This window comes from Lynx canadensis, chromosome C1 (genome assembly GCF_007474595.2).
Source record: "Lynx canadensis isolate LIC74 chromosome C1, mLynCan4.pri.v2, whole genome shotgun sequence".
NCBI lineage: Eukaryota > Metazoa > Chordata > Mammalia > Carnivora > Felidae > Lynx > Lynx canadensis.
In genome coordinates, this window is record NC_044310.1 from 464,845 (window position 1) to 483,498 (window position 18,654).

Genomic DNA, 18,654 nt, shown 5'->3' on the forward strand with positions numbered 1-18,654 from the left:
GCGCCTCGGGGTAGGGGGCTGCCGGGGTTCCGTTGTTCTCACTGAGGTTGGCAAGGATGGACAGGATCCCCATAGTGAACCTTCAGGGGGCCGGGTAGGAGACGGGCACGGGGAGGGGGGGTGGCCCTCGGAGTCCCTGGATCTGCTCCGAAGTTTGCCCCTGCAGAAGGAGCTCCCAGCGGGTCTCTGCAGGAAGCGGCCAGGCCGGGTCATCCCCCTGCCCCAACCTGGCGAGGCACTGAGTGGAGGAGAGGCCAGCAGATGGCAGAAACAGGCCCAGTTCCGTGACAGCGGCGGCCAGAGGTGTCACGCGGGTTCCCAAGTAGGAAGGTCTATTGACATACCCCCACGCACCCGCAGTGTGCCTCACTCCAGCTGCACAGCCTCCTCAGGCATTCACGATTTGGTCATCAGGGCGAGCCTCCGGGACCCCAGGTGCTGACCCTGCCACCTCCACAGCTCCTGGACTTGCCTGACTTGCGGGCACCTTTCTCCAGGGCCAGTGACACTAGGATGGCCATGTCCAGTTGCCTCACACCCACCTGGAGGTCCTGGTTTGGGAAGATGCTGGGACTAGGACAAGCCCCCAACAGCCCTCCCCATCCTTACAGCTCAGACAAGACTGGGAAACAACCCCAAGACCTTCCCTGCCCACCAAACCCCTGTTCTGCGGGACACCCCCCAGGTCTGATGCTCCAAGTGCCTGCCTGGTTGCCACCAGCCTGACGCACACAAGCTGACCCTCCGGAGCAAGAGGACTCCAGAAGCATTTTGTTCTTTTCCAACCTTCCCTTTTTGGCCCCCAAGGAAGCAGCCTTTGTCAGAGCAGAGATGGCTCAGGTTCATGACCAGCCTTCCAGGGAAGACCAGCTGCACAGGAGCTCAACACGAAATGCAACACCGGAATGAGATCAGAGCCGGCAGCACAGACACACCACGAGGACGGTGCCGCAGGCTGTGCACGGGGACAAGCAAGCAGAATGACAAACTACACGTTCTTCAGCGTCCAAATGTCCTGAGTAGAGAGAATTGTTTATTTAACCACGTAAAATGCATATATAGGAAACTTCTCTATTTAGGAGCTGGTGGCCTGCACTCAGCATCGCACAGATAAAAATATACGACTTTCAACACAGATCTAAATACCTTCACATTTTAAAAATCCGAATTCTCTACACAAGTTTTAAGCTGACGGAATTCAAGTTCTGAGTTTTCATATATAGCTTTAACTTGTATTAAACACATGTTTATTTACAAGGTGGATAGAGAATAAGGGGCTATTAAGGCCATTTTCTCATCGTGAAACGCTGCAAAATATGTACATAAGTACAACCTAATATAGGCAAAGATTCTAATAGTCATTTTCTTGGTTTAACGTAATTCAGTATCGGTACGGGAGTAAAGACACAGCCTGTCGTTAGCACCAAGCCACACCACCAGGACGTCCACATCCAGCGGCCACGGGGCTGCTGCTGAGGTGGGCCCTGTGCCGGCACAGCTGTGCGCCGTGCCCAGGCCGGCCTAAAGGGCACCTCGCCGGCCTCTGGATTCCATCTCCAAACTCATCACAAGGTCCAGAGTCAACAGCCGCTTCCAAAAAGAGTCTCACCACAGGGCCAGTCACACCGGGGTGTGCACACCAAGGGTCAAAGGGCAGCGCTCTGGGAGCCCCACGCCTCACCTCCGATGCCTGCTGTGCCCAGGGTGATCCCGCTCGTAGCGATGGCCTGTTCGCTCGTAAGACCGAGAACGCTCCCTTCGCTGATCTCTATAGTAATGACTTTTCTTCTTGTATTTCCCAGAATTATCTGGCCGCTCCCGTGAGCGGCTTCGAGAGCGAGAGGAGCTCCGGCTCCGGGACTTGTGTGGCTTCTGGGCGGGGTACTTGCAGTCCTTAGACTTCCGATAGCTCCTTACCTTGGAGCCTTTGTAGGGAGCACCTCTGTGCGCCTGTCTCGGTGGGGAGTCACTCCTGCTCCGTGAGCGGCTCTGCGACTTGGACCCGCCAGACGTGGAGCCACTGTCACTTTTCCTGTTAGGAAGGACACCACCACCAAGCAGATGACCACTTGCCCCAACCACCTCAGGGTCAGGAGTGACTTTCCCGAGGGGCAGCCACACCCCCTCTAGCCACCCTGGGGAAAACACCCCCCTTGCCAGGTGCAGGTCCCGGATGGGCCCTGCGCAGCACATACCTCCTCTTAGGAGAAGCAGATCGTGACGGGGACCTCGAGTAGCTCTGCTCACGACTCCCGCTCCGGCTTCGGCTCCCTCGCCCCTTTGGCAAGCTGAGGACACAGGGAGAGCAGTTACAGACCTGAAGTCCTTCCGGCCGACCCCAACAGCCTGCTGGGTACTCACCCGTTCACCGGGCTGTCAGCCTTGGCTTTCTTCATGCCCTCCATCTTCCTCTTGGCGTTCTTCACAGACAGGGGGGAAGGCTTGTTTCCTTTACCTTCTTTGGGGGATTCTGCTAGAAAGAATCAAGAAGTTTCTTATCAGAGAGGGGCACCTGGGGAGCTCGATCGGTTAAGCGTCAGACTTCGGCTCAGGTCATGATCTCGTGCTTCAGGAGTTCCAGCCCAGCGTCGGACTCTGTGACGTCAGCTTGGAGCCTGGATCCTGCTTCGGATTCTGTGTCTCCCTCTCTCTCTGCCCCTCCCCCACTCACACTCTTTCTCTCTCTCAAAAATAAACATAAAAAAATATATAAGGGGCACCTGGGTGCCTCAGTCAGTTAAGAGTCCGACTGGCTCAGGTCATGATCTCACACGTCATGGGTTCGAGCCCCACGTCAGCCTCCGTACTGACAGCTCGGAGCCTGGAGCCTGGAGCCTGCTTCGGGTCCTCCGTCCCCCTGTCTCACTGCCCCTCCCCCACGCTTGTGTGTCTCTGTGCCCCTCTCTCAAAAAATAAACTTAAAAACAAAGTTTCTTATCAGAAAACCGTTCTAACAAGCAGCACACTAGCAGAGCAAGACAACACCACTTCTGTGGGACTTGTGGAGACTCCCCGTTCCCGGCCTGGGACTCAGAACCTAAACACGCACCTGAAAGACACAGAAAGGCCACCTGTCTCACTTGACTTCCCTCAGGGACTAGGGATGTGCAGCATGCTTAACTCTAGGCCCCGACAACAGAATCTGCTGTTCCAGATTTATGCTGTTTTCATCAAGAGAGTAGCTAACTAGGTGGGCTGGATAAACAAATGCATTTTGGAAAGCCTGCCCACGTCTCTTGCTAATAAAAACGTAAGGAAGGAAGGCGCCTGGCTGGCTTAGTTGGTGGAACGTGCAGCTCTTGATCTCGGGGTTTCAATTTCAAATTCCACGTCGGGTGTAGAGATTACTTCAAAATAAAATCTTAGGGGCACCCGGATGCCTCAGCTGGTTAAGCATCTGACTCTTGATTTTGGCTCAGATTATGATCTCACAGTTTGTGAGTTTGAGCCCCACATCGGACTCTGCACTGACAGCCCAGTCTGCTTGGGATTCTCTCTCTCTGCCTCTCCCCAGCTCACACACACGAACTCTCAAAATGTATCAATAAACATTTAAAAATCAATTAGGGGTGCCTGAGTGGCTCAGTCGGTTGAGCGTCCAGCTTCGGCTCAGGTCATGAGTTTGAGCCCCACATCGGGCTCTGTGCTGACAGCTCGGAGTCTGGAGCCTGCTTTGGATGTTATGTCTCCCTCTCTCTCTGCCCCTTCCCTGCTCACGCTCTCTCTCACTCTCAAAAAATAATAAACATTTTAAAAAATACTAAAAATAAAAAGTAAACGTTAAAAAATTACTTTTAATAAAACAAACTAAATCTTAAAAAGAAGACATACAAGCAACGAAAACTCCTTCAGGAGCACCCCTCTCATTTCAAAGATCACCAAACATCTGCTGGGGACCCTGGTGCCTACAGACTGCTCAGGCCAGCAGCAGACACAGTTCTAAGAAATCTGGAGGAAAGGAGGGCCACACACCCCAACACTCACCCAGCTTGGGGGCAGGGGAGAACCCTGAAGTGCTGTCCAGGACCTGGGTGCCAGCGGGCAGCAAGCCCTTGGCCTGTGCCTTGGCCTCTTCGATGGCGTGCCTTCTCTTCTCCACTTCGCTTTCAAGGTGTGTCAGATCAACCTATGAGAGTCAAACTCCAATTACTCAGAACCACATACCTCTAGTCAAACACAAACGCGTATGTTACGTGGAAAAACATAGAACCTTTTTCCGGGTATAAAGCTGCAGGATTTTTAAGCAGATTTCTTGAATTTCTTCTTCAGTGGCTCCAAACAAAAGAAACCAATGGGGACGATTGGGCAAAGGGATCTGTAAACACAAATAGCATCACTGTCAATACTTTTCTTCATGGCCAATCAGATTCTTAGGGCAAGAAAATACAAGCCTGCCGGTCACCGAGACATGCTTTCTATTGGCACTGATGAGCATACTCTGAAGGACGCTACACAGAAGTTTACTGGAGACTGGAGAAAGAATCACACGGGGATCCCCTGTGGTGGCACAACACTGACCTCCAGTGTCCGGGCAGCAAGATAAATGCAGGCGCAGGCGATGCTCTCAGGCTGGAACCTCACGAAGACGTCTGTGCGAAGGCTGTCGTTCATGTAATTCCTGAAAACCAAAGGCAGGAGGAACTGCAACGCCCCGGGCACCCCCAGGATACCCGTGTGCGCCGTCTACACAAGATCACTACTCTACGCAGTCTACTCCTAGGCTTAGAGCTACACAGTCCTGTGAGGCTCAGGATTCCTGGAGAGACATTCTAGCTGGGTTTTGTTGAGTACAGGATAGGAAAACAGGGAAATTACTGGAAAAAAATCTAAAAAGCTGGCTGAATGTCAGACAACACGTGTTGCTATGAAAGAGAACCGACTTTAACTTTACTTTTCCCTCAACTTCTGGCTGCTCTCGTGCTAAGCACAATGCCTCAGAGAAAAAAGGTCTACCGTAGTGGTTGAAATGTACTTGATGAAAGGAATCTAAATGCTCAAAATCCATAGTGCAGAGAAACATGCAAACTCAAATGAATGGGCTGAGCAGGCAGCCTGCGAGGGCTCTTCGGAGACAAGCCGTCCTCTCGTGTCCCTTTTCCTTGAAGAGGCGCTCAGGGTCTGGCCCTTCTCGTTCCGTGACGGAGTCCACTTGGAAAGGGAAAACACCCTTGGGTGCATGGGAACATCATGCAGAGGAAGACTCAATGCCCAAAGGGAAGTCCTCTTCTCAGGCTTATCAAAGAACCGTTTCCAAATTGTCCCATTTCAATAAGGAGTCTTAAAATGAACATTCATAAAATCAGACAAAAGCAACAAAACACTACAAGTTTCATCATAATCAATACATTTAAAAAACACTGTACTTTAGAAGATATAAAAATACAAAACATTTGCATTCTTAATAAGCTTAAGGGTTTTAAAATTGGCTACATTTCAACATTTTCTTTTAGATCTGTTTCTCTAAAATAGACCAAAATCAGATCTCATATTAATTTCATCAATACTGCAAAAACGACAGATGAATTCCAAGAGAAGACAGTCAACTAGATCATACATTTACTGCTCCTAACGTATCCCACTACGGCGAGCCTTAAGATCAGGCCACACCCACAGGGGAGCCAAGTCAGGCTGCCGGATTTGACTGATACCCCCACCCCCCCCACCCCCCAATATCTCTGCCCTAAACCCTGGCGAAGGGGACACACAGACCCGCTCCCGATTTCTCAGTGATACAGTCAACAAACGCCAGCTAGTGGCCCCTGGCTCTGGAAGCCCTTGCTCCAGGCACCAAGAGGTAACGGAGGAAAAACCCATGTGATGGCACCAAGGCCGTAGGTCTCAGAGCAATTCAACTGAACAGTTCAAACACTTCATCAACATAACCATCAGTAACTTTTTTGGTTCTAATGAATGGTCAGTACTCAAACAGTGAGAACATTAATCTACTAACTTTTAAGTCCTAAAAACAAAACAAACGAAGTCCCTGAAACGTGTATTTTAACTTATTGTACATCTAAGTTACAATATAAAAAGTGTCCGTGAAATAATGTAAAGATGCACACCTTTTACTAAAACGTGTCAATACTCAGCTGCTGAAAAGAGCAACTTTAGGACTTCCAGGAATAATGACATATCCCACTCTGAAGTCTGAATTCCCATCAGCCAATTCTTACGGCTCTCCGTAGAAACAATTTGTAAGAGAAAGGTACTGCATCTTTATCGCACAAGAACAGCAGTTTCAAAGGGACAAAATTCAAGTCAAGACAGTTAACTCTGATCGATACAGTTACCAAAGCACGACAGAGGGTTACAAGAAGCACAACCGGCAGGGCACCACAGCAGCAGTCGGCCAGCACTATACTATCGAGAGCGTACCACCGTCTAGAGCCGGCCTTCGGCGGAGAGCCTGCACTGGACTGGCTGAGGACGGCCGCTGTCCCTGCACCAAAGCGCTTGGACAGTAGAGGAGAAGTCTTAGTCACTTACCCTCAGAGGCTACCCTTTGATTGAAAGAGTACAGAAAAGAAAAGTCAAAATGGGTTCTCTATTAGAGATGCCATAGCACCAGACAATTCAGGCAGCAAAAATATGACCCTTACAGACCTAACTCGGCGGGAAAAATTCACCAAGCACCCAGCACTGACTGTTACCCTGGGCTTCATTTCTAGCACATATGCATCGTTAAAACCGGTCCCCCGAGAAGCTTTATCCTAACCCTCTCTCTCCCCGTAAGATCCTCTCTAACGAGAGGCAGTTGGAAGCAATTTCACAGGAGATACAGGACCACTACATCGACGTTGGCACCGACGTGGGAAAGATCGTGGTGTGCCAAGTCAACCGCCCCCAGAGGGAAGCCCAGTAAGTGCTGTCCCGGAGGGTCGGGGGAGGGTATGGGCCACCTTACCGTTACACCAGTGCCTGATATATTGGGGAGGCTGACTGGAATTTACACAGCAGGAACACTGGGCACTCAGACAACTCCAGCCCACAATCAAGTCATGGGACCGACTACCCACTGCCCAAGTGCCTCAAATCAACATATTCCTGCACTGCCCTTGCTGGTCTCATAAAACAAGGAAAGTAAACTCACCATGAGGTCTGGACCAGGTGCTGGTTACGCTCACACTCTAACACCTGAAGGTACATAACGATTATCTGGAAGATACAGGTCAGGCAGTTATTACCAAGAACGCTGAGAAGCCAGAATCCAGATCTTGAGAGCGTCCATGCAGCAAACATGAGCCTCATGCTAGATCCCAGGGGTGGCTCCTGGTCAAATGCCCGGTGCACAGTTTGGCTGGAGGGGAGTTTTTGCTGACAGGCCCCGCTACCTGCTGTCGAACCCAGGCAGCACAAAAGCACGTGAGGACCAGGCTGCTCCCACAGCAGAGGCGGCCTCATTTTTCATGGCCATCACAAGGCTGATTCTCATTCTCATCTTCGACATAGTTTCCACCAGTGAGATCAGCTTGTCCTAAACATCTCTGCACCCTAGTCACCAACTTACACAAGACACGGTGTGAAAAAAAAGTTCTAAAAACTACGGTAACTTATCAAGAATTTGAATGAATGCCAGAAAGTCAAACAAGCAAGAGAGAGAAGATACGAAGACATGCACCAAAAAAAAAGGGAATAAAAGCAAAGATGCAAATTGCAGTCTTTTTTTTTTTTTTTTTTTAAGAAATTTGTGTGCGTGTCACATAAAAGTTCCCCTGGTGCCGTATGGCAGCCACGCTCCTCGGCGGACATGCGCCACAGCGTTGCTTTAGCTCATTTCCAAACAGAGGGTTCAGAATCCTTCCAATGCCCCCAAAAGAGGAAATAAGGCTATCACTAAACCAACTTCAGAAAATTAGTTGTCGGGAAAGAAAAACATAAACTGACAGATTCCATTTTTACAAGTTCATCGCTCTCTGTGAAAACTCAAACTTAACGCCATTTCCAGAACTCTCAAACACGGACCACTAAAATTAACGGCATGAGAAGACTAACAAGTAACCGTTCTGACGTTTTAGATAGAAACTGGAAAACCACATCAGGGATACATTTAGTCCTCTTCAGAGTTTTCGACCTTGGTGAGAACGGAGCAGTGGCTCAGGTGGGCTCACGTGGCAGCAGGGCCACATACCCACCTTGTGAGGGTGCTTCACGTGGACACAGAAACCCAGCTCTTTGAGAACTCGTCTTTCTGCCTTTATAATCTGATTCTTTAAGTTAACGTAATCTTGGTCCAACAGCAGAGGCACAGGCTTCCTACACAGACAAAGCACATGTCCACGTAAGGGTCAAAGACAACAGTCCCTCGAACCCCGATGACCGCCAACCGGTGAAAGTCTACTACACACGCCACACCATACACGTGGCCTAGGAAGCTCGCTTCGTCTCCTTTAACACAAGCAGAGGCTCCTCCACAAACCCCGGCGCTAAACGTACTCTTTTCCTTACACGACCAGCCCAAGACGCACAACGAGCACTGAGCGGAAGATTTCGAGACCTCATCACACAAGCACGTCACCCGGCTCAGGACGCAAGTGTCGTGCGTTGTAGACGAAATGGAAAACCGACAACCACAGACGTAGACCGTTTAAACAGCCAGCGGCTGCGCTTTCCAAAGGACTTGCGTCAGCCTGAGGAGCACAGTCTGGGTCGTCCGGGCTGTGGTGCTCAACCGGGGGGCAATTCTGCTATCCCGGGGCCAGGTCAGGAGACCCGGTTTGGCCGTCACGACTGAGAGAGAGGTCGGGGATGCTGCTAAACACCCTGCCACCCACAGGACGGTCCTCGCGACAAAGCACCACCCGGCCCGTGAGGGCAGCAGTGCGGAGACGGAGAACACGGCTCCAGAGCGTTTGAGAGACTGGCGTGGGCACACCGGAGGCCAGGGTCCCGCAACCGTAGCCACAGCGCCCTGCCCTTCTTGCCGCGGCTCCTTCGCTCATGAACAGCACCCGGTGCGGACCTCCTGGGCCGCAGGCCCTGTCCCGGGCGCAGCTTAGCACCCCACACCCAGACACCTTCGCGCAGCCTAACGGTGAACACGAGCAGACCAACGCTTACTTTTTCTCTCTCAGGTGTCGAAGGCGATGAAACACATTGATGACGTCCCGTATCCGTCTCGGAGCCTCTTCTATCTTGGAGGCCAGGTGAACGCAAGCCATCGACACGTGCTGGAAGGTGAGCATCGCACACACAGGTGGGTTCCTTCCACCGAGACCCTCCGCCGCCTCAACAGCGCGGCAGAGCAGCGAGCCGGGGCACCCCCGCAAGGGCCGCTTCCAAGCGGCCACGGGAGTCCCGGGGGCTCCCCAACCCCTCACGTACAGCACCCCAGCCAGAAGGCAGGTTCTCGCTCCTCTGAGCAACCCGCCAACAGCAGCCCAGGTTTCCCCTCGGTGGATTTCCGCGGGAAAGACACGGGGGAGCGCGCTTACCTCCATGGAATGCTTCACAAAGGACTTGGTATAAAAAAATCGCTGGAACAACACCTGCCCTGTAGCCATAGCCACCTGGAAAAGAGAAGAGTTCCCCTCACTTCTAAAGCCACGACCCAAGGCTTTCGCAGCGCAGTCCCCTGGTTTCGGGCGACGGACACAGGAGCAGGCACTAAGCCGTGTCCCCAGTCCGGACAGGCTCTTCGCGCCCCGCTGCCTCGCCTCCCTCATCGCCCCTGACGGACGGCAGCGCTGAGACGCGGGGCCGGGATCGGCGCGGAGCCCGGGGCCCCTGCGGGGACGAGGAGGGGTCGGGGGTCGGCGCCAGGCCCGGCTCCGCCGCCAACAAAGGGCCCGATGGCCTCCCCCGGAGCCGGCGCGGCGGTTACCTCGGCCTGAGGCTCGCGGCCGCGCCCTCACCTGCGGCAAGCGGAGGAGGATGCCGGCCGCCTGGATGAGCTCGCAGCCCACCACGCGGAGGTCGGTCTCTGTGTCGGTGTCGAGGCCACTCGACATGGACGGCGTGAAGCGGAGCTTGTCGTCAGGCAGGAGGCAGTTCTCCAAGGTGATGAGCACCCCGGAGTACAGCCGGTCCCCGATCAACATCCCCTGCGACCCGGGGGCTGCGTTCCCCGACCCCGGGGCGCAGACCGCTGCCGCGGTGGCAGCCGGCCCCGGAGTCCCAGCCGCGACCGTCGCCGCCGCCGCCGCCGCCATTTTGTGCCGCTGACTCCCCTTCGGGCTCCTTCCCGGCAGGGCGGCTCCTCGCGACGATCCACAGCCACGACTGCCCCGCCCCCTCCGCGTGCCATTGGTTCGTTCGGCAGGCGGCCCGGCGCCGCCTTGCCGCGATTGGCTGGGCAATCTACCCGTCAGCGTCGCGACAGACGTCGACGCCGGAACCCCGCGAGGGCGGGGGCGGGCTCGTTACCCAGGGGACCCCGCGGCGCCCGGGTGAGACCAGGGTCTGCGGCCCGACCCGGAAGCAGTACTGGCGGTGCCTTGCCGGGCGAGTCCGAACCTTCGGCACAAAGCCTTGGCAGCTCGTGGAGCTCCTGCTGCAGCCCCAGGGCTTCTTGGGGGGGCGGGGTCCGGCCTACCCTGAGAGATTCTGCGCGCGGTAGGCCGACCCCGCTCCGGACCGGCGGGGCGCGGCACCTTTGCGTGAGGGCGCGTGCGGGGGCGTGGCGGCTTTCTTTCCGCCGGGATTGCGTCCAGAGAGCCGGCCTGGGGCGTGGGAGCAGGGCCCGCGGAGGCCTCCGGTGGCCGGTCGACAGAATGAAGCGATTGGTGCGCGTGCTGGTGAGTTGTCTCCAGCCCGCGCCCGCAGCCATGGGGTGCGGTTTGCCGGAGTTGATACGTGACAGCTGGCGTGGTCGTTATCCTTGGGGTGCAGATGTTGCCACCAGATTCCTGAAATTCTTGCCTTCCAAACGGGGGCCACGGGAAAAGTAACTGTAAACGTTGAATTCGATGTTTCTGCGGAGCATGGGAAAAGGCCTTAGTTCTTCCCGGGATCGGGGGAAAGAGAGCCAGGGTGGATGGCCCCGGGAGGGTGGGAGGGAGCTTGGACTTTATTTTTCGGTGGGGAGCCTTCGAAGGGGTTTGTGCATTTGTGAACCCCTCTTGATTCTGAACCTCCGTTTCCTCATCAGTTACTCCTAGCTCCCTCAGGGTTTTTATCTTTTTTTCTTTTTCTTTTTTTTAACGTCATCTGACAGCAGTACTGCTATCGCATCTGTACCAGAGGAGTAACTGCGGTACAAATGATTTGTACCGAAACTTTTACCAGGAGTAGTGCGAGAACCCATGTGAGGATGCTGGGAAAGCCTGGGTGAGGGGCAGCTGGGGTGGGGCAGGTGCAGACACTGCCCTCGCCTCAAACTGCTCAAACCCAGAGGCCACCATTGGCTTTCACCCCTGGTGATAACTTGATTTTGCAACTCAAACAGTGCCAACCAAGATCCAGCCTTTTTCTCATCTCACCCCTACCTCATGTTGGCGGCTCCAGAATGTCCTCACACTGTTCAGGAAAGGAGGAATTTTTTCTTGTCTGGAAACTCCAGGAAACAGCTTGTTTCTCTTTGGCACTGCCTGGGTGATTTTTCCATCCCCTAAGTAGTGGCCAGAAACGAAGGAAAAGCTGATGGCTCTAGCCGGTCAGAGCCAGGCCATGCACCCAGGCTTACATGAGGGGAAACCGGGATCCTGTTGCTGGGGGGAGAGTGGGTGCTGGGGGCAGCCCACGGCTGTTTACCACACACCCATGCTCCTTTATTGAGATGCAAAAGCAAAGGCAGGCAGCTCTGACGCAGCAGCTCACTGCACACGCAGCTCAGCCCCACACACCAAAGGGCCCTGTGTGTCCTCCACCCTGCTGTCTATTCAAAACCCACTTACTGACTAGTGCACATTGAGCACCTTGGGTGCAAGAGACTGTGAACAACTCAGCCCCGCACCTCCAAATGGTCCGGTGGCCTTCATTAGACACCAAGAGCCAGGAGGAGGGGCCTGTTAGGCCAGTACAGTAACTGAAGCCAGAAGAAATGCTGGCCTGTAGTTAAGATGAAGTAAAGTGGGCAGATTCAGGAGATCGCCAAGTGGCAGGCGGTCAGGACTTGATTGGTTCTCTGTGGGTCTGGAGGTGGGTGCTGAGTCCACAGGAACCCGGAAGGACTTTCAGGGGACTACTAGCAAAGGATGGAGGGCTCATCATGGGAACATTAGGAGTGGGGGCAAGGTGGGTGCCCAGTCTGGGTAGGCAGGTGTACATTGCCAGGTAAATGCAGACAGCCGCTGCTACTGTGGGCCTGAAGAACTCCCCTGGGCTGGAGCGTGTGGGAGGGTGAGGCAGAGGGCAAAGGGAGACTGCGTGGGAAGAGGGGAGGGAGTCCATGGTCCTTGGGGGTCAAGTGCTGACTGTATCTGTTGGATTTGGGTTCCTGATGGCTTTGGTGAGAGCTGCCTACGCCTGATGGGGCCGACTGTAGACCCAGTGGCAGGAAGCAAGAGGTGGAGACGAGAGCTGGCCAAGAGGGGAATGTGAAATACATGCAAGAGAGGCTGAGGGTGGCCTCTGCTCACCAAGAGGGTAACCGGAGGGACCTGGGCCTGAGCAGGGAGGCAGATACACCTGCGAGGCAGCAGTCAGCAGTGGACGGACATAAGGGACGTGCAGAGTTAGAGCTGCGGTGAGTTCTTCCTCATCAAAGTAGCTAGCATGTTGGGAACCTGTTCTGGGCTTGACTTTGTGCTTAGGGAGAGCCACCCAGCTTGCTGCTCTTACTGGGCTGGAGAGTGAGGAAGCAAGCAGGGAAACTGAAACTGGCACTCAGGGTGGCCCAAGAGCTGAGCACCATGGTCCCTGCTGGAAACTGAAGACAAGGGGAGGGCTGGAAGGGTAGAAGACAAGGTTAAGCCTGGGCAGGGTCAGAGTGGGGTTTTGAGGCTTGAGTTCTGAACAGACTACCCACAGGAGATCTCAGGCTCCGAGAGGAAGCACAGGCTCAGTTGAACCCCTCAACCTGGCAGTCTCCCACGGGGCACCCATAGCACGTGTGCTTATACCAGAGAACACAACTCAGAACACTGACCACCACACCACACAAGCTTTATTTATCTGTCTCAATGAGGGAAGAAGGGGCCTTACACGCCTTTTACTAAAATGCAAATTAATATAATTGCTGATCACACACTGTTGACAAGTAGTTTTTAGCTCCTATTTTAGCTGCTGTGATCATCAGGGGGAAAAACCTTTTCCTAAGACACTCCGCTGCAAAGAGCATGCAGAAAGCATGCATGTCGGAATCCCGCTCAGCAATCCTGCACCACTCTGGAAAATACGCCTTCGGGCTCTTTCCCATCCCCCAGGGCAGCAGCAAATCCTTCCTGTCGCCTCCTTTTGGCCAAAGCAGCCAAAGATTTAAAAGTCTTTGGTTCATAGATGGCTAGATCCGCGAGCACTTTCCTGTTGAGCTCCACCTGGCACTGGGAAGAAAATCAAATCCTGTGTCAGCATCGGAAGTGTGTTTCAGTGAAAAGCAGCAAGACTGAATGCAGCTGAGAGTCCTATGGTCTCTGCTGCTAAGCACATCCTGCATGGCTCCAGGGCGGCCTCTGTCCTGGGACACATGGTCTGTTTGAGGAGGTGGAGAGCACAGGGCCAATCCTATCAAAGCAGGATGCTGGAGGATAAATGTGGACTAGGACAGGGGAAGGCATCGCTGCAAGAGGTGATGTACGTGGACAAGAATGCTGGCACCCAGTCCTGGTACCAGCCACGGAGTTAAGAACCTTGTTTAGACGGGCGCCTGGGTGACTCAGTTGAGCGTCCAGCTTCAGCTCAGGTCATGATCCCATAGTTCGTGAGTTCTAGCCCTGCACTGGGCTTACTGCTGTCAGCGAGGGGCTAGCTTCAGATCCTCTGTCCCCCTCTTTCTCTGCCCCTTCCTTCGCTCACACTCCCTTTCAAAAATTAAAAAACAGAAACCAAACTAACAAAAACCTTGTTTAGGGTCAACGGCCATCACCCAGACAGAGCTATGACTGCTGGCCTGGGGTAGCCCTTTAAGTCAGCTTCAAAGAGGATATCACAATTCTCATTCTACGATGAAATGAGACACAGAGAAGTACGTGAGATGGGAGCACGGAGTCAGGAACAAAACCAGGCATTCTCAATTCCCACCTATCGGGTAAAACTGCAGGTGACTTCTGAAAACTGACGAACTTGAAGAGCAAAAGAAAGGATAATCCTGCGGATCAACCCAACTATGCAGGGGTGGCTCCTCCGCTACCTGGGCCTTGTGTGCCTTGGGCATAGTCCGTCCTGAGCCTTAGCTCCTTGTCAGTAAAACGGGGATGTCACGCATGAGGATCCTTGCAAAGTACCAAAGGCAGGGCGTGCTACACGCTAGACGCACAACACCCAAACCCCTTTAAAAAAAAAAATTAAATGCAAACAAAAGGAGAGGGATTAGCATAATCACTAGATTCAACAATTACCAAGATTTTGTGACACGTGTTTAATCTCTCCTGCCCAAGACCACCACCCTACTGTTTCACACCAGGAGTTTCAAATTCATCTGCTTCCTCATCGGAAATCTTTCAGTGTAAAACTCTGAAGTTACACTTTAAAGTAAAGCCAAGCTTTCTGCCTCTTCTCTTGACGGGGAAACATGAGGGCTCATGTCCTGGTACCACCTGCCCTACTTCCAGTTCTGCTACCAGCCAGGCAAAGACGAAGCCATTGTGAGGAGTCCCTAAACTTGCCAAAACTCCAACCTGAGAACTCGGCAGGGGGCTGACACTCTGCTGCCCGTTGTACTGGACCACACCAGTTGGGCCACTTTCTGTAGATCTCAACAGACCATGTCCTCAACCGTACCTTAATTAAATTGACAATGAATGCTGGGTACTTCAGGCCATGTTCCTGGGAGGCAGCTGTAATTCGATTAATCCAAAGCTGAAATAAGAAAACATCGAGATGCTTAAGAGCTAGTTGTCCAGGGGCGCCTGGGTGGCTCAGTCAGTTTGGTGTCTGACTTCGCCTCTAGTCATGATTTTGAGGTTTGTGGGTTCAAGTCCTGCATCAGGCTCTGTGCTGACAGCTCAGAGTCTGGAGCCTGCTTCGGATTCTGTCTCCTCCTCTCTGCCCCTCCCCCACGCGCGCGTGCGCGCACGCGCTCTCTCTCTCTCTCTCTCTCTCAAAAGACTTTTTTTTTTTTAATTAAAAAAAAGAACTAGTGGCACGTGGGTGGCTCAGGCAGTTAAGTGTCTGACTTCCGTGCAGGTCATGATCTCATGGTTCGTGAGTTCAAGCTCCGTGTCAGGCTCTGTGCTGACAGCTCAGATCCTGGAGGCTGCTTCAGATTCTGTGTCTCCCTCTCTCTCTGCCCCTCCCCTGCTCGCACTCTGTCTCTTTCTCAAAAATAATAAATAAACATTAAAACATTTTTTTAATAAAAATAAGATAAAAATTTAAAAAAGACCTGGTTGTGCATTACCTCCACAACTCCCAGCAAAGGTTCTGAGTCAACTAAAAGTCAAAGTAAACTTTTTTTTGCAAAAGTAAATAGAAAAATTGCGGTGCCTGAGGGGCTCAGTCAGTTAGGCATCGGACTCTTGGTTTGGGCTCAGGTCATGATCTCACAGTACTCACAGTACATGAGTTCAAACCCCACGTCGGTCTTTGCGCTGATAGCAAGGAGCCTGCTTGGTATTCTCTCTCTCTCTGCCCCTCCCCTGCTTGTGCTCTCTCTCAAAATAAGTAAACTTAAAAAAGATTAAAATAGAAAAGCAGTGCTTTCTATTCAGGCACACTGGGCTGCAGTACAGTCAGCCAACAAAGGCTGATGCTCCTCGTTCAAATGCAAGATTCTAAGTGATAAAAAGAAAGTCCCACGGTACAAAGCACTAATTCAATACACATTCTTAGGCCCCGAGAAGACAAAAATGAACAAAAGATTCTGTGGCAGACACAGCTCAGTGTACAAAAGATACACACCGATGAACTACAACAGCCACTGAGATCAGTGCTACCAGGTGGGGATGAAAAACCTGAGGTGAAAGCTTCACGGAGGGGGATGGAAAACGGTCTTGAGGGAGGGGCAGGGCTGGAGGGAGGGAGAAGCGTCACAGAGGACCCTCCTGGCAGGGAGCAGCAGGGTAGGTTCCAGGCACAGCAAAAGGTCTGAAAACTGCAGGGAAATCAAGGCTGGTTAGGTTCAGAATGATCTGGAAGGTAAGTCAGAGTGATGTGGAAGTTTCTGCATCAACAACAAACCTGGTCTGTTAAACAAGGGCTTGGATTGTGGGGCAACTGGGTGGCTCGCTCCTTCAGTGGAGCATGCAACTCTCAACCTTGGGGTTGTGAGTTTTAATCTCACGTTGGGTGTACCTATTACTCTAAAAATAAATCTTTTTTTTTTTTTTCAATGTTTATTTTTTTTGGGACAGAGAGAGACAGAGCATGAACGGGGGAGGGGCAGAGAGAGAGGGAGACACAGAATCGGAAACAGGCTCCAGGTTCTGAGCCATCAGCCGAGAGCCCGACGCGGGGCTCGAACTCACGGACCGCGAGATCGTGACCTGGCTGAAGTCGGACGCTTAACCGACTGCGCCACCCAGGCGCCCCTAAAAATAAATCTTTTTTACCTTTGCTTTTGTTATTATTTTTTTAATCTTAAAAAGAGGGGAGATTAGATTCTTAAGGCATTCTTTACTCAATCTTAAGATGGTACTCAAGTCCATTTTCTTCTTTTACTTCAGTGGTTCTAAAGTTTGAACGTGCATCAGAATTATTAGAGGTTTGTTAAAACAGATTTCTAGGCCCCACCTCCAGAGTTTCTGATTCAGTGGGTGCGGTGGGGCCTGCGAGTCTACACTGCTACCATGTTCCTATGTGAGGCTGCTGCGGTACCAGGCCCCCGCCCCACGAGGAGAACCTCTGCTCCCATGAGCAGCAATCTGGCCTGGCCAGATACCCACAAGGTCACGGGAAGCACCACCTCACCACTCTGAGAAAATAAAAGACACAAAGAACAGAGCTGGGATGCAGAGGCCACTCCTGCACACCAGGCCATCATGTGCAGGGATAGTCTATCATGCTGTGATCCTAACCTACAGTTAATGGGGCATTTCCGATTTTAAAGGGTCCGAATTCTCCCCTCTCCCTTATTCATTCAGGCAGTATTTGCAAAGTGTTGGTGATCTAGGCAGGAGGTTACAGAATTCAAAAGAACACAAAGCTCCCTCCTAATACTTACATTTGGGGGCTGGGAGCAATAACCAATCAAGTCAAATTTGTGGTATATTGGATGCTAAGCGCACGAGATTTAGGGACGCCCACCGCAGGCAGTGAAGCGGGACCCAGGGCGCAGAAGAAACCAACCATAAGTGCAAACAGCGTGTGAGGAAGCAGGCTTGGCCGCCTCCAGATGCGCATGGGAAGCCAAGACTGGCCCTGGGGCAGGTGAGCCACACGGGGTGGCCAGGGACAAGGTCTCAGTAACCAAGTCGGCCTGGGGGCGACTTTCATTAGGGGTGTGGTGAGAAGCCACCACAGGGTTTTAAGCAGAGGAGAGATGGGAGCAGTAGAGACTACAATGGTGGCTGGTGGAAGGAGGGAGACGGACAAGGAGGCTTTGACACGGCCCGAGTGGGTGGGGAGAAGGTGAGCTCCCGGACATCCCAGATTCGGTCCGTGGGGTGGCCAGAATTTGCCGGGTTTCGGACGTGGAGTGAGAGAAACAGGAGCGCCTGGGGGGGCCGACTTGGGCTCAGGTCATGATCTCGCCCGGTTCCGAGTTCGAGCCCCGCGTGGGGCTTTGTGCTGACAGCTCAGAGCCTGGAGCTTGCTTCGGATTCTGTTGTCTCCCCCTGTCTCTGTCCCTTCCCTGCTCACACTCTGTCTCTGTCTCAAAAATAAACATTAAAAAAAGATCTGAAGCGAGAGAAACAGAAACGAGGAGACCGGCGGTGGGACTGAGGACGGAGAAGCCATCCCCTAAGGCAGGATGGGGGGTGGGGGGCGGAGAGGGTCAGGACCCAGAGGCCTGTCTCGCTGGGTTCGAAATGGCTCTCAGACGGCGGAGAGTCCAGCCTTCCTCCCTGCAGCGACCGCGGCTCTCCTGGCGCCACGAGGAAGGGTTGGGAGGGAGGGAGGGAGGGGCCGACCAAGCCTAGCCTCCCCGGGCCCGCGCTTACTGTCCTCATGTTCCGCTTCTTCAGTCTTCGCGCTTTCGTGCATTTCACAAACGCTCTGGTCACCGCTCTGACCGCCAGCCGGTAGCACCGATTCTTCCTTCCCCGAAAGTGCTGGGTGAAGAAACGGAAAAGGAGGCTGGTCAGCGCGCCCCGGGCCGGGAGGAGACGCGGCGGACGCGGGGCGTGCGCGGCCGACTCACCCGCGCGTGCTGCAGCACCTCCCGGACCCGCCAGTAGCGGTCAGTGAGGCGGCTCCGCAGCCACAGCGGCGCGCCGAGGAAGACCATGGCACCCACCGGCCGGCGCCCGCGCCCGGCCGCGCACGCGCCGCACCGCCCTCGGCGGAAGCGGTGGCCGCGCCCGAGCGCTTCCGGGTCGGCGGCCCGGAGGGGACTTCCGGGGCGCCGCGAGCGCTCCCAGAGCCCTCACCCACGGGCCGAGTCTTGTGCGCGTTCCCGCGCGTGACAGTTCGCGTCGCTGGGGGCTCGGACGGGCTGCTGCGGAGCGCCCTCCGCGGGGG

The 18,654-nt window shown here is 53.6% G+C and overlaps 2 protein-coding genes across 6 annotated transcripts; both read right to left on the bottom strand.

The window, feature by feature from the left end:
- Positions 1–998: 998 nt before the first annotated feature.
- On the bottom strand, positions 999–10,163 carry CCNL2 (cyclin L2). Of its 4 annotated transcripts, none has more exons than XM_030328239.1 (11): positions 9,852–10,163; positions 9,432–9,506; positions 9,058–9,167; positions 8,133–8,253; positions 7,091–7,155; positions 4,519–4,618; positions 4,211–4,315; positions 3,985–4,126; positions 2,362–2,470; positions 2,196–2,288; positions 999–2,032 (listed from the first exon to the last, which is right to left on the bottom strand). In XM_030328239.1, exons 1-11 carry the CDS (start codon positions 10,146–10,148, stop codon positions 1,678–1,680), a joined length of 1,572 nt encoding a protein of 523 aa, XP_030184099.1. In that variant the 5' UTR covers positions 10,149–10,163; the 3' UTR covers positions 999–1,677. The 4 variants fall into 4 exon arrangements, with proteins under 4 accessions (XP_030184099.1, XP_030184098.1, XP_030184100.1 ...); XM_030328238.1 differs by having other exon boundaries at positions 2,362–2,473; XM_030328240.1 differs by lacking the exons at positions 8,133–8,253; positions 9,058–9,167; positions 9,432–9,506; positions 9,852–10,163 and having other exon boundaries at positions 2,362–2,473; positions 4,519–5,277; positions 6,063–8,056.
- Positions 10,164–13,020: 2,857 nt separating this feature from the next.
- MRPL20 (mitochondrial ribosomal protein L20) lies at positions 13,021–18,449 on the bottom strand. 2 transcript variants are annotated; one of them, XM_030328248.2, is made up of 4 exons: positions 18,335–18,449; positions 18,135–18,245; positions 14,815–14,892; positions 13,021–13,418 (listed from the first exon to the last, which is right to left on the bottom strand). In XM_030328248.2, the coding sequence occupies exons 1-4, from the start codon at positions 18,419–18,421 to the stop codon at positions 13,245–13,247; spliced, it is 450 nt and encodes a 149-aa protein (XP_030184108.1). In that variant the 5' UTR covers positions 18,422–18,449; the 3' UTR covers positions 13,021–13,244. The 2 variants fall into 2 exon arrangements, with proteins under 2 accessions (XP_030184108.1, XP_030184109.1); XM_030328249.1 differs by lacking the exon at positions 14,815–14,892 and having other exon boundaries at positions 18,335–18,444.
- Between the last annotated feature and the right edge of the window lie 205 nt (positions 18,450–18,654).